This window comes from Dryobates pubescens, chromosome Z (assembly GCF_014839835.1).
Source record: "Dryobates pubescens isolate bDryPub1 chromosome Z, bDryPub1.pri, whole genome shotgun sequence".
NCBI lineage: Eukaryota > Metazoa > Chordata > Aves > Piciformes > Picidae > Dryobates > Dryobates pubescens.
In genome coordinates, this window is record NC_071657.1 from 68,846,930 (window position 1) to 68,861,833 (window position 14,904).

Consider the following 14,904-nt stretch of genomic DNA (forward strand, 5'->3'; position numbering starts at 1 on the left):
CTCTTCCTAAACACCTCCAGTGATGGTGACTCCATCACCTCCCTGGCCAGCCCATTCCAATGGCTAATCACTCATTCTGTGAAGAACTTCTTCCTAACATCCAGCCTAAACCTCCCCTGGCACAGCTTGAGACTGTGTCCTCTTGTTCTGGGGCTGGTTGCCTGGGAGAAGAGACCAACCCCCACCTGGCTACAACCTCCCTTCAGGTAGTTGTAGAGAGCAATAAGGTCTGCCCTGAGCCTCCTCTTCTCCAGGCTAAGCAACCCCAGCTCCCTCAGCCTCTTTTTTGAAGTTATTCAAAAGGCCTAAAAAATGATGGATTAGCATAAAAAGAAGTACAATTGAAGTGCAATATGAAACATGAAAAATCCATGCTAAGCCCAGATTGACTACAATTGAACCCCTATTTTTTAATTTTAAAAATGTCTTCAAACTATACATGTTTGCTGCTTACAAAATATCTTGAGATACTGAGGCAGAAAAACCAGCAGGAGACAACTACCACTTTTTTTTCCCACCTAAACACACTTCTTTTGTAGATTACTCATCTTAACTCAGTTTAGATTCTCAGATGACAAACTAAAGTGAACTCAAAAAACCCCAAAGGAATTCTTATTTTCAGTTTCAAGGATATCAAAAGCAAAGTACAGGACAGGAATTCAATCTGGTCCAAAATATTCCAGTACATGACTACACAAAAGAACCAGCTCTGCTGATGACAGATGAGGCTTGCCTGCTTAAAACAGCTGATTTGTGAAGTCATTCTATTTTGTGTTTCATTTTTATTTTCTTATGTGGTGTAATGCCTTCAACATAAAATCATTTCAAATTCTGGCTTTGCAAATTTACCCACTTTTTGATTTCCATGAAAAGAGTTTGTTTTATTTATTTATTCTAATAAATCTATCTAATCAGCAACGTTTAAAACCTTCAAACACAAAGGTGAAAAGGAAGAATTTAAATGATTTAGTTGCACCTCCCCAGTCTCCAAGTGAATACCAAGCTATAACCACCATGGAGAATTGCCCTTGGTTATAGGAAGTAAAATATAAGAAAGAAAAAATGAAATTATTAATATCTAGGGTTTCTTTTTTGCTGGTTTAAATGATGATTACATTTGGCTATTTCAACTGCTCAGCTACAGCTATGGTACTGACCAGAAACTTCTTAGCAGGGCCAAGACAGATTTTGTTTCTAGAATGACATTTGAAGTCTTTTGCTTTTCATGAAGTCAGCCTTCCTTCTCCTAACCTGAACAGAACTCCAGGCAGTTTCATTTCCTTCTCTAGCTGACTAAGAGGCACAATTTCTTTGACACCAAGTGCCACATGCTACTAGGCTATCTACCTGCCCAGCAAAAAGTAAGTGAAAAGCAATGCCTGAGCTGCCACAGGAAAATAGAATAGAATAGACCAGAATAGACCAGAATAGAATAGACCAGACCAGGTTGGAAGAGACCTTCAAGATCATCGCATGCAAACTATTATCCAACCCACCTAATCAACTAAACCATGCAACCAAGCACCCTATCAAGTCTCCTCCTCAACACCTCCAAAAATAAAAAATCAGACATATATCATATCATATATCATATATCATGTCGTATATCATATATCTTTAGTAAGGCTTTTGATACTGTTTTCCATGACATCCCCATAGAAAGCTCAAGAAATGCAGCATGGAGATCTGGGTGCAGGTAAACCTCATGAAGTTCAATAAGGACAAGTGCAGGGTCCTGCATCTGGGGAGGAATAATACCAGGCACCAGTACAGGTTAGGGGCTGCCCTGCTGGAAAGCAGCTCCACAGAGAAAGACCTTGGAGTCCTAGCAGACAGAAAGTTCCCTATGGGACAACAATGTGCCCTTGTGGCCAAGAGAGCCAATGGTATCCTGGGGTGCATCAAGAAAAGTGTGTCCAGCAGATCTAGGGAGGTTCTTCAGCCTCTCTACTCTGCCCTGCTGAGACCACACCTGGAATACTGTGTCCAGTTTTGGGGTCCCCAGTTCAAGAAAGACAGAACTGCTGGATAGAATCCAACAGAGAGCCACGAGGATTATTAGGGGACTTGAACATCTCCCATGTGAAGAAAGACTCAGATCCCTGGGGCTGTTTAATCTTGAGAAGACTGAGAGGGGATCTCATCAATGTGTATAATAAATATAAATATCTGAGGGGTGGATGTTAAGGAGAGGGCCAAGCTCTTTTTGGTGGTGCACAGTAATAAGACAAGGAACAGAGGGTTCAAGCTTGAACATAGAAGATTTCACCTCAACATGAGGAGCAACTTGTTCACATTTAGGGTGATGGAGCCCTGGAACAGGCTGCCCAGGGAGGTTGTGGAGTCTCCTTCTCTGGAGACTTTCAAAACCCACCTGGATGCATTCCTGTGTGGACTACCCCAGGTGGTTCTGCTTTGGCAAGGGGGGTTGGACGCAATGATCTCTTGAGGTCCTGTAGGAGAAGGATTGTTTTCGTATAGCTTTGGAACGCTGTGAAGATTTGCCTTTGCTTGAATTAGAGAAGGCTGTTTTTAGTGTTTGATTCAGAAAGCAATGTAAACACCTTGTAGCTGAAGGAGAGAAATTAGGCAGAATTTGGTTGGATGTGTTAAAATATTGTTTTGTTATTTTGACCTATTGTGTGCCTTAATTACACGCATGCCAGCGGAAAATAACCAATTGAGATGTGACACGTGTGCCTTCTGGTAGTCTATATAACTGTGCTGCGTAACGGAATAAACGTCTTCAACTCTCTTAAATCTTATCCTGGGAGCTGTGCTCAGGGTCACTAGAACATCTATATTACAACTAGCGGTGGCTCCTGAACGTACACCGTGAGCGGCTACACGTTACAGCTCCCACTTGAACCCGCAACAGAAGATTTGGAACTGCAGAAAATTTGAGGCGTGCTCATCAGCATCGCATCATCTCTGAGATTAGTTTATTGACTGATTAAGCCAGAAGGGAAGCCCAGTACCGGTGAGTCTCCCCAACTTAGTTTAAGATGAGTATAGAATAGAATGTCCAGACATGAAAATTAAAAATTGGGGTGGGGGGGCGGAAAAAAGAAAAAAGAGAGAAATAAAAATTCGAGACACCTCCGGAAAAGAAAGAAGAAGAGAATCTGCAGAACCGTGGAGCAGAGGTGAGTAGTTGGGGTAATCCTTGGGGGTTGGAACCACTTTGTCGGTGAGCGCGTAAAATAAGTTGGTAGTGGGAGTCGCTACTCGTATCTTCATAAAAAGAGATGCAGGTGCTGGTGCCTGACCAGCAGCAATAGCAGCCTGCTACCCCCTGCCCCTGCTGCTAGACCCCCCTTTTAAGAGTTAGCCGGGAGGGTCGGGGACGGGGGTGCTCCCCGGTCCCCGGGCTAACTCTTAAAAGTTCTCAAACGTGTTTTAATTGTGGGCAAGGGGGACATTTTAAGCGAAAGGTGTGACTTGGGAGAAGATAGCTGTCCTAGAAGCCTGTAAGAAACACTGATTGCTGGATTCGTTTGTGTACTTTTAAGAAAGGCTACTGTAAGTTGCAGGTACTAACATCCAGCAATAGGAAGTGAAGAAGAAACAATGGCGTCCCCTCTAATCGTCTCGAGTTTCAGGATCAAAACCATCACTTAAGCTCAAAATCGCGGCTATCGCCTCCCGCTGAACTCTCCGTGCCATCAAGAGATAACTGCGTTTCAGCTGAAGGCTGCCTGGAAGTGCAGCTGCTGTGAATTTTGTGGTGTTCTCCCCCTTCGCCCCTCCCCTCTCCCCCCTACTTCTAGGCGGCTTCGCTGACCCTGTGAGTGCCCCTCCCTCCTTTCTCCCCACCTTCTCCTTCTGAGAGGACTCTCTTGTCTGCCATAGTTGTGTTCTGATTTAAAGCAGCGCCGCTAAGTTTCGTTATTTCTGATCGTAAGGTACTGTAGAGATTTTGATGTTGCTAGTAGTTTTGTTATTTTGATGTTTTTAGTAGTTTTAACAGTAAGCATAATGTATAATGAGTATTCATGATAAGTATTTAGTAATTATAATATGGTATATCAAGTAATAATAAGCATATATTAATTATCATAATTAGTAATGGATTATAATATGATAATTAAGACGATACAAGTGATAATGTGTGGTGGTTTGAAAGGAAAGGCTCTGCTTTCCCTCCCCCACTGAGAAAGAGACCACGGCTAAACCCAGTCGGAGAAATGAGAGTATATTTTACAAGGAAACAGATTATATGTAACACAACAAATACAGGTATTTTACAGTATATACAGGAATATACAGCAAATGAACTCAACCAGAAACCAGACCCCCCACAGAGGGGGCTTCCCCCTGTGCCCCCTTCACCCCCCTACCTCCCTTCTCCCCCAAAGAGGTAGAAGAAGAGACGAGGACGGTTAACAGGGCAGGAAAGGAATAAAGGCCTTGCACAGGGAGTTAGTATCTTATCTTAGTTGGCCAGAATCCCAGAAGCAGATCCAGCCGAGAGGGACAGCGAAGGAAGGAAGACTGAGAGAAAGTTCCCAACTCCCCTGGGTCCAATCTCTCCTCCCACAATCCTACCAATGAAATTTGTTTAGAAAACCAAAATATTTTACAAACATTTAGCCAGTGTGCCCCTTCCTTAAAGGCACAGCGTCAAACGGCCACACAGTTTAAGACTGTGTGCTATAGCATTTCAAAGGAGCAAAGGAGTATGAGCTTGTTACTGAAATGAGCTGTAAGTTTTTCTGTCTTTAACCATGTATTATGCCAGTTGTGTTAGAATGAGCTAATTTGTACAGCCTGAGCATTGTATCTTCTATGGGTTACATCAGTCTGTTAAACACGCTGTGTTGCAGAACTTTTGCTGTGTTGTTTCCTTCTATGTATGCAAAGAATGTTAGAAGGGTCAATCACTATTAGAAATAGAAAACAGGGGAAATGTTGGAAAAGGTTGGTTTTGGGTAGCTTTGGAAGGCTGTGAAGATTTGCCTTTGCTCAAATTAGAGAAGGCTATGTTTACTCTTTTACTCAGAAAAGCATGTAAACCCCTTGTAGCTGAAGGAGAGAAATTAGGCAGAATTTGGTTGGATGTATTAAAATATTGTTTTGTTATTTTGACTTATTGTATGCCTTAATTACATGCATGCCAGTAGAAAGTAATCAATTAAGATGTGACACATGTGCCTTCTGGTAGACTATATAACTTTGCTGTATAACATAATAAATATCTTCACCTGCTGACATCTGTAATATGTAACACTATCTTTTTCTGCCTCAGGTTTTTTGTGGTGGCTGTTGCAAACAAAAATACAAACTACAATTCTTGGAAAAGGAAGCAAGGGTCTGTACTGGCTGCTTGGATTCTATTAAAGGTAAAAAAAAAAAAAAAAGTTTTTTTTAATGAACAAATGCAGCAATAATTACAGAATAGACAGAGCTAATATGGCTTTAGTCTTTTTTAGGAGCTTCACTAATTTAAGATGTGTATTTTTTTTCCTATTTCTGAGTGCCTGTGGTTTGCCTGGAAAGAGAGCAACTTTTTCTTCTTGGTAGTGCTGTGTTTGGGATTAAGTGTGAGAATTGTTATAGAGGTTATTTACACTGAGGTACAGGGATCATATGGTTCAGTGTGGATGCTGCAACAGTAGTAAGAACTGGACCAAAACTGACCAGTGGAACATTCTCAATCATACATCATAGTCAGTGTATATAGATGAGGAGTACCACTCTTCCCAGGCTGTGGTGTCAGCATTATTCTCTTAGGGGATCACACACCAGAAATATTGGGCACTGGCCAGAGGACAGTGAGCAATTGCCATTGTGCACCACTTATTTCTATATTCTTATTACTAATATTATTATTCTGATTTAATTATCTTTCAATAACTAATTTGTATCTCAAGTCGTCTTGCCCTTACCCTTCCAATCTCTCACTCATTCTCCAAGGCAGAGAGGGTATGGGGAGGTGTGGGGGGAGCAAGGAGCAGCTTGTGGGTGGGGAAGCAGCAGTGGGGTTGGGTTGTGGGGAGAGCAAGCAGTAGCTAGAGTGCAAGGAGCATCAGGAGGGGGCGTGGGCTAAGCAAGTAGCAGCTCCGGAGTGTGTGTGGAGTAAGCAGCCAGTGGCTGTGGGGTGGGGGTCAAGCAGGGGCTGGTGGGTGTGCAGAGTCAGCAAGCAATGGGTTTGAGGGGGTGTAGGGTGAGCATGGAGTGGCTGGGGAGCAAAAAGATGCTGGGGGACATGTGGGGTTAGCATTCAGTGGCTGGGGTGCTGTGTACAGTGAGCAAGGAGTGGCTGGGGGTGGGTGTGTCATGGGCAAGGGGTCCCTAGAAGGCAAGAAGAAACTGTGAGGTTGGGTGGGGTGAGTAAGGAATGGCTGGGAGGGCAAGGAGAAGTGGGGGACTGTAGGGTTAGCAGTCAGCATCTGAGGAGCTGTGTCAGGTGAGCAAGAGGCATCTGGGGTGGGCAGGTGCTGAGTGAGCAAGCAGTGGCTGGGAGGCAAGAAGAGGCTGGGGCGGCTTTGTCTGGGTAGTGTGTGGCAGGAGCGTGTGGCAGGCTGCGGGGTTGTGCTGGCTGAGCAAGGGGTGGCTGGGAGATGACAAGCAGCTGGGGATGTGTGGCATTAGCAGGCAGAAGCTGGAGGTGTGTATTGAGTGAGCAAGCACTTGCGTGGTGTTTCATAGGTTTTAGCCACGACACTTGGTTGGAACAAGAACAAGGATAGTTGTAGTGCTTAGCTGGATTGCAGCTCTTATTTTAAGTTGAAGTGGCAATGTGTTTAGTTGATGGTTTGTGGGGGGGAAAAAACAAACAAATAAATCTCAACAACAACAACAAAAAAATAGACCCCACTGCCTGAATTCCATAGGACTGTATTATATAAAATTTAGCTGTTGGGTCATCTGTGCCAGGAGTCTAGAAAACAGTGATCTTCCCTCCACAGTATTCTTCTCTGCACTTAAAGCCATATGGTTGTTTATTTTCACTGGTTATTTGCCTGTCCATTTTAGGTAGCTTTCTGTCCTGGTACTTTTAAAACTGCTTCAGTAATGAATCATAAGATGAACTTTTCTTAACTGAAAGAGAAACATAGCTGCTAGTGGAAACATCAGGAGAAAAAACTAAGGTAGTGCTCATTGTTGATACTTAAATGAGTTGAAAACACAAGAGATTTTTAATGCCACCTGAATGGAGTTTGGCTTTGACTAATGTGATGATAGAGGTATTTACACTAAGGTACAGGGATTGTGTGGTTCAAAGTAGTCACTCCAACAGCAGCAAGGTCTGTTTCAATTTTCTGAGAGCGAAGTAGGCAAGTAGGTAGATAGGAAATTAAGATACCTAAATTTTCTTCTGTAGAATGGCTTCAGCATTTGTTTTCCTTAACTACCTTACAAGTTGTGCACTACTTCTGAGAAAAGCCAGCCCATAATACTGCAAATGAAACCAAATAAATTGTGAGATCTTAAACAACCACACTGGGGGTTTTGTTCTTTTTTGTTTTTTTTTTTTCTCCAGCACAGACATTTGAAAAGATGAGTTCAACTGATCCTGAACCCAGTTCCACTACTTCCTGTGAGCTTTCTGCTGCTGAGTCACCTACCAGGGAAGCCCAGGCACCTAATATTTTTGCTACACCTCCTTCACCTATGGCACAACTTCAACGACCCGGAATTGAAGGTATGCTAAACATGGTGCATATACATATATATATATATATACATATATATATAGTCTTAAGACTACCAGGATTGCTTCAGTGTATGCTTAGTATAGTGCTGTTTTTCGTGGGAAGTGGAAACTCTGAATCAGGACACTGGAAAACATCTTCTAGTTCCCACTTTTGATGCCATGTGTGAGCTTGACTAAGTCTTAGTCTCCACTTACAAAAGGTGGATGTTACTTTTTTTCATTGTCCTCTATGTTTATATTGTAATTTATTTATTTTTTAGTGTGTAGGTAATACTTTCAGTATTTTTATATAGCTTAAGAGATTTCTGGTTTGTGTTGTGACTGTCTCACAGGAAAAAAAAACTTACCACTAGTTGTTTAGGGAAAAGTTACTACTTACAGTTGTTTGGATTTTGGTTTTTGTTGTTTGTTTGGTTGTTCGTTGTTTTACTGTGAGACACAGTCACAACACAAACCAGAAATCTCCTAAGCTATATAAAAATGCTGGGAGGAGAAGTGTCTTAATTTTTATCCCTTTCAGCTATTGGAGCAGTACAATATGAAGTTGGTGTTGTTTTCTTAAACTTTCCTAGATGTGTGTCCCAGAAAAGAGAAGAAGAAGATTACTTTTGTGAGTTATCCTTCAGATGCCAAAACAGAAGATGCAAGAAGACTTCCATCTACAGCACAGAGATTACCACCAAATGTAAGTTAACCTGGACTTGCCAGAAATGCATATAACATGTTCTCCAGACTGAACAACCCCAACTCTCTCAGCCTGTCCTCGCAGGAGAGGAGCTCCAACCCTCTGATCATCCTCATGGCCCTTCTCTGAACATGTTCCAGCATGTCCAGGTCATTCTTGTAATAGGGGTTCCAGAACTGGACACAGTACTCCAAGTGGGGTCTCACAAGAGAGAGGTGATTCTCCCCATCTACACTGTTCAACCTTCTGGCCACACTTCTCTGGATGATTGTCCTACAGTACTGCATTATAGGGTGCACCAAAAACTGTGTATTGCTTTTAATGTGAAGTGATATTGAACTGATTCACTTTTTTGCAATAGAGCATAGAATTGTAAATTCATTAAGGTTGGAAAAGACCACTGAGTTAAGTGCAACCTTCTTCCATTGTCTTCCTGACCAATAGACCATGTCCTGAAGTAAAACATCTACTTGGTTTTTCAGCATCTCCGGGAATGGTGACTCCACCTCTTCCCTGAGCAGCCTGTTCCAATGCCTCACTACTCTTCCAGTAAAGAAACTGTTCCTAATACCCATTCTGAACTTCTGACACAGGCTGAGGCCATTACCACTTGTCCTGTTAGTTACTTGGGAGAAGAGGCCAACACCAGCATACAGCTGTCTGAAACATGAGCTGCCAGCATCAAATGCTTTACTGAAGTCTAGGTATGCAACACCCATAGCCTTTCCCTCATCCACTAGGGAGGTCACCTCATCCTTGGTGGCAGTAATCCCCTTTGCATCCATTAGGGGATGGAGATATTGCTTGGCTCTCTTTTTGTTGTAAATGTATTTGTGAAAAACATATTTTATTTTCTCTTGCTACACTGGCCAGAATGAGTTCTATTTGGGCTTTTGCCTTCCTAATGTTCTTTCTGCATACCCTGACTAGATCCCTGTACTCCTCTTGAGTAGCCTTCCCCTTCTTCCAAAGGTGGTAAGCTCCCCTCTTAAGCCCCAGCAAAAGCTTCCTGTTCAGCATGGCCAGTCATTTTCCCTGTCAGTTCCTTACAGAACAGCTTGCTCCTGTGCCTCAAAGCTCCTTTTTGAAAAATGTCCATCCTCCCTGGACTTTGTCTTTCAGGACTGTCTTGCAGGGAACTCTCTCAACCAGTGACCAGAACAGGCCAAAGTCTACCCTCCAGAAATCCACAGTAGTGGTTTTGCTCACCCCACTCCTTACTTTACCAAGAATTGAGAGCAATATTACTTTGTGGTTGCTAAGCCAAAGACAGCCTTCCACCACCCCATCACCTACCAGTCCTTCTCTGTTAGTAAATAGCAGATCTGTTATGGCACTTTCCCTGGTGGACTCAACAGCTGAGTCATGAAATAACCTTCCACACACTCCAGGAACCTCCTGGACTCTCCCTCTGCTCTCTTGTATTTGAAGTCCTCTACGAGAACAAAGGCTGTCAATTTGGAGACTTCTGTCAGCACTCCATAGAACACTTAATCAACCTCTTCATCCTGGTTAGGTGATCTGTAACAGACTCACAAAAGACCATGTTGGCCTTCCATCCTCACCCATAAGCATTCAACCACACTATCACAGTCCTTGAGGTCTACACAGTCAAAACATTCCCTAACATATTGAGCCAATCCAGTACCTGTCCTTTCCTGCCTGTCCTTTCTGAAGAGCTTAAAGGCATCATTGCAGCACTCCAGTCATCACAGTCATCCCACCATGTTTCTGTGATGGTGACTATGCCATAGCTGTCCTGCTGCACGATGTCTTCCAGCTTCTCTTGTTCGTTGTCTCTGCTGCATGCATTTGTGTAGATGCACTTGAGCTGGGCAACACTACCATGTTGCCCTTAGGCTTAACTCTAGTGAGCCTGTTTCTATCCCCTTCCCTCTGTGCACCCAGTATAGAGTCCTTCCAATGAGCCTGCCAACTCATGCATGAGGATCCTTTTTCCTCTGATATTGGTGTCCATTTGTCACCATCAGGCCAGGTGCCATATAAACTACCCACGATTAAAAAAACCCAAATATTCTGTCGGTGACACCAGCCTCTGAGCCATGTGTTCAACAGGTGTGTTTTTCTCCCTCTTTCAGTATTCTTTGCTGCCCCTTGAGGGATTGATGGGAACAATATTTGTCCACCTGAGCCTTCAACCAATCAACCCAAAGCCTTGAAGTCCTTTTTAATTACATTTGGACTTCTTTCTGTAACCAATACCAAATAATAATCAGTAGGCCAGTTTCCTAGTGACGTCCATGCCTCAGGGAGGCTGCAGACATCCCTGTGGTATGGGTCTAGTCAACATACAGGGTCCTCTGTTAGCCTCAGAAGGGTTTCACCCATCACAATTACTCTCCCTTTTTTTCTTAACTGAAGTAGTCCTAAGGCCTTGGGGTGAGTGACTCACCCCTGGATGGACCTTTGTCTGCGTCTTCATTTGCTTGGTGCTCAAGTTCCAAAGTCCCATACCTGTTGTGCAAGGGCAGCTGCAAAGGTGAGAGTGGCCAGAAGAGGATTCACTTGCTTTTCCAAAGAGGGAATTCACTCTGTTCCCTGCTCTCCTTAGGTTCTCTTCTTCTGCTTGATGGCAAGAGGGGAGGGAGTCCTCTGCTTCTTGTCAAGCCTTCACTTGCTGTCTTTGCTGCAGAGTATGGCTCCACCAATCTATTTCCTTCTCACACTCTGATTCCTCTTAAGCTTTCCACCTCCTCTTTCAGCTCCACTACCTGGCTGAACAGAGCATATTCTTGATGTTGAACTAGTTGCACTTAACAAGAAAATCTTTTAGGTTTCTTGAGGAAAGCAATTTGTTGTGAAGAGATTCCTCAGTGGAGCCTTTTTAAAGTAGAACATATCTCTGAAGTGCTCTCTCAACTGATAAATTCTATTATTCTAACAGTGTTCAACAGTTTGTAAAATAAATTAGTAAAGCTAAGAACAGGACCAGATCATTATTATATGTATATGGAGGATCTGAACAGTTACTGGGTGTATAGCATGTAAATCAGCCTTAATTCATCAAGAATGGATTAAGAGTGAATGTGATTTCATTTGAAAAAAGGCTCCAATAAGTTGCAGTAATAAAAAGGTACAACCTGTCTTGCATTTTGGGGAAGGACTAGATTATTTCCACATGCAAAAAAGGGAGCAATACCTAAAATTAAAAGCAGCATGGGCAAAGTGGGTGGAAAACAAGAACCATACCATCAGGTTCTTATATGCAGCTTCAGAAGCTCAAACAGAACTACCACACTGCAGCCTCAAGGCAAGGGATGGGCTTTACAAGGTAGCACATAATCCTGAACATACTGCCACAGGATGCAATGCAGGTCAGAAGTATAAACTATTATGAAAACACTAGTAAATGCATGACAAAGAAGTCTGTCAGAGGCCAATCTAATCATGTTTTTCTCTCCTGTTTGTGGGGTGCTGTTTTGGGGGTTCCTTGTTGTTTTTCCCCTCACCACTCCCATGACCTCCTTGCATTTTTTTTTTCCTTTTCTTTATATGTTTTTTTCCCTCCTGGTATGTATTCTCTTTTACAGTATTTGCTGGAAGCTGATGAAATACCAGGACTACTATTACATAGCAAGCACAGAGTGTTAGGATTGTTCATTATTACTTTTTGGCTTACTTGAAAGGCAGTGGCACACCTCATGATGTTTTGGATTTTTTGACAGCTCATATTCTAATGTGCCTGCGCCTATAGTTTATCCTACTGTTTTGCTGGGGGTGCAGCATAGGTTGGACTCCAAACTAGAAGTTAATCAGACTACAAAATGCTGGACTCAGTTATCAGTAGATAATGCAAAAATAGAAATACATTTGCAGATCCTTGTGATGGCTGTGTTCAGTAGCTGTGAGTAGGGAAATGGTAATGCTAAACAGACTCCTGGAGAGTACTTGGTTTATTGTTGATTGTGTTAGATCTCACTGTTGTATGCTCAGGAATTAATCTTCAGCACTGTGATAGGAATTTTGTGTTCCTGAACCAATAAATTAATGATGAATCTTCTCCTAATGTAACTTCTAAAGATGGCATGGTGGGAGGGAAGATCCAGGAGAGATTTGGTGTCTTTTCCCCTTGTTGACTGGAAATGCACTCTCAGTATATATAATAAACTTACTTTTCTCTTTGCTTCTGGAATGCCAGTAGTAGAAGTTTAGCTCTTGTGTGACAAGAGTGTGGACTTCTCAATTTTTCTTCTTCACAGGCTGCAAAACCAAAGGCAGATAATGTATCAACTAACGTGAATCCAAAACCTGTTCAAAAAGTTAATCTAGTTACAAGAATGAAGAAATTACCATCTTCTTTCTCTTCATCTGGTGCACCGCAAGCTGTTGCACGCCCAGTCAAGGCAGCACAAAAACACACCAAAAAGCGGCATCCTACTGCAGAAGCTGCGAGCACTAGTTACAGTTCAGTTCCTCAGGCTGCAGGTGTTACATCACCCAGCCCTTCCCGTTACAGAAAACTCTGTGGTGTTGAAAATTGTGTCAGTAAAGCAATCAGCCTTGTTCGTGATGGAGATCAACTGCCACCGCTACTGCTTGCAGTGAGGGAGAAAGGAAAAGGTAAAATTAGAGAAAATTGTTAATATTTATTCTCTTCATACAAGATTTCTAAGTACAAACTTATGTGTGTATAATTTTTCTTTCAGTATAATTCTAATATTTATTTGCTGCACACTGAATTGTTTGATAATGTAACGTGCATTATTAATAAGGTTGATTTCAAGAAGAGAATGCTTCATCTCTTAAATGCATTATAGTAGTGGATGCTCACTGATGGTGCTTACCAGTATATGGATGAGGAGACTGTATACACAATTACTCAATAGTTACCTAATGAATGTTAGAATGGAATAGAATAAACCAGGTTGGAAGAGACCTTTGAGATCGAGTCCAACCTATCATCCAACACCATCTAATCAACTAAACCATGGCACCAAGCATCCCATCCAGTCTCCTCCTAAACACCTCCAGTGATGGTGACTCAACCATCTCCCTAGGCAGCACATTCCAATGGGCAATCACTCTCTTTATGAAAAATCTCTTCCTAACATCCAGCCTAAACCTCCCCTGGTGCAGCTTGAGACTGTGTCCTCTTGTTCTGGTGCTGGATGCCTGGGAGAAGAGATCAGCCACCACCTGTATGCAACCTCCCTTCAGGTAGTTGTAGACAGCAATGTCTCCCCCAGGCCTCCTCCAGCTCCCTCAGCCTCTCCTCATAGGGCTTGTGTTCCAAACCCCTCCCCAGCTGTGTGCACTTCTGTTACAAGTTCATAGTATCAGTCAGGGTTGGAAGGGACCACAAGGATCATCTCCTTCCAACCCCCCTGCCATGGGCAGGGACACCCCACACTACATCAGGCTGGACAGAGCCTCATCCAGCCTGGTCTTAAACACTTCCAGGGACAGCGCCACAACCACCTCCCTGGACAACCCATTCCAGGGCTTCACCACTCTCCCGGTGAAGAACTTCCTCCTCATGTCCAGCCTGAATCTCCTCACCTCCAGCTTCATTCCATTCCCCCTAGTCCTATCACTACCTGACATCCTGAGAAGTCCCTCCCCAGCCTTCTTGGAGGCCCCCTTCAGATACTGGAAGGCCACAATGAGGTCACCTTGGAGCCTTCTCTTCTCCAGACTGAACAGCCCCAAATCCTTCAGTCTGTCCTCACAGGAGAGGTGCTCCAGCCCTCTGATCAGCCTGGAGAGGAGGAGACTCAGGGGTGACCTTACTGCTCTCTACAACTACCTGAAGGGAAGTTGTAGACAGGCGGATGTTGGTCTCTTCTCCCAGGCAGCCAGTACCAGAACAAGAGGACACAGTCTCAGGCTGTGGCAGGGGAGGTTTAGGTTGGATGTTAGGAGAGAGTGTGATTGCCCATTGGAATGGGCTGCCTGGGGAGGTGGTGGAGTCACCATCATTGGAGGTGTTCAGGAGGAGACTTGATGGGATGCTTGGTGCCATGGTTTAGTTGTTTAGGTGGGTTGGATTGGTTGATGGGTTGGGCACGATGATCTTGAAAGTCTCCTCCAACCTGTTTTATTATTATTATCCTCGTGGCCCTTCTCTGGACACCTTCCAGCACCTCCAGATCCCTCTTGTAATAGGGGCTCCAAAACTGGAGGCAGCACTCCAGCTGGGGTCTCTGGCCAGAGGTGAGTAGAGGGGGAGAATCACCTCCTTTGACCTGCTGGCCACACTTCTCTTGATGCAGCCCAGGATCTGATTGTGCACTTGCAGCCCAGAAAGCCACTGAGAGCTCATGTTGAGCTTCTCGTCCACCAGCACGCCCCCAAGTCTCTCTCCTCAGGGCTGCTTTCCAGCCAGTCACTGCCCAGCCTGGATTTGTGCCTGGGATTGCCTTGACCCAGCTGCAGGACCCTGCCCTTGGTCTTGTTGAACCTCATGAGGTTGGCTTGTGCCCACCTCTCCAGCCTGTCCAGGTCCCTCTGGATGGCCTCCCTTCCCTCCAGCGTGTCTGCTGCACCACACAGCTTGGTGTCATCAGCAAACTTGCTGAGGGTGCACTCAATGCCACTG

At 43.8% G+C, this 14,904-nt stretch overlaps 1 protein-coding gene across 1 annotated transcript in view; it reads left to right on the forward strand.

Moving 5' to 3' along the window:
- ZFYVE16 (zinc finger FYVE-type containing 16) overlaps window positions 1–14,904 on the forward strand; it is a 54,105-nt gene that overhangs the window by 26,382 nt on the left and 12,819 nt on the right. Inside the window, exons 4-7 of the mRNA XM_054177791.1 lie at window positions 5,249–5,342; window positions 7,487–7,648; window positions 8,233–8,345; window positions 12,566–12,926. Of these exons, the coding sequence (XP_054033766.1) occupies window positions 5,249–5,342; window positions 7,487–7,648; window positions 8,233–8,345; window positions 12,566–12,926 (730 nt within the window). The remainder of the gene's footprint in view (window positions 1–5,248; window positions 5,343–7,486; window positions 7,649–8,232; window positions 8,346–12,565; window positions 12,927–14,904) is intronic.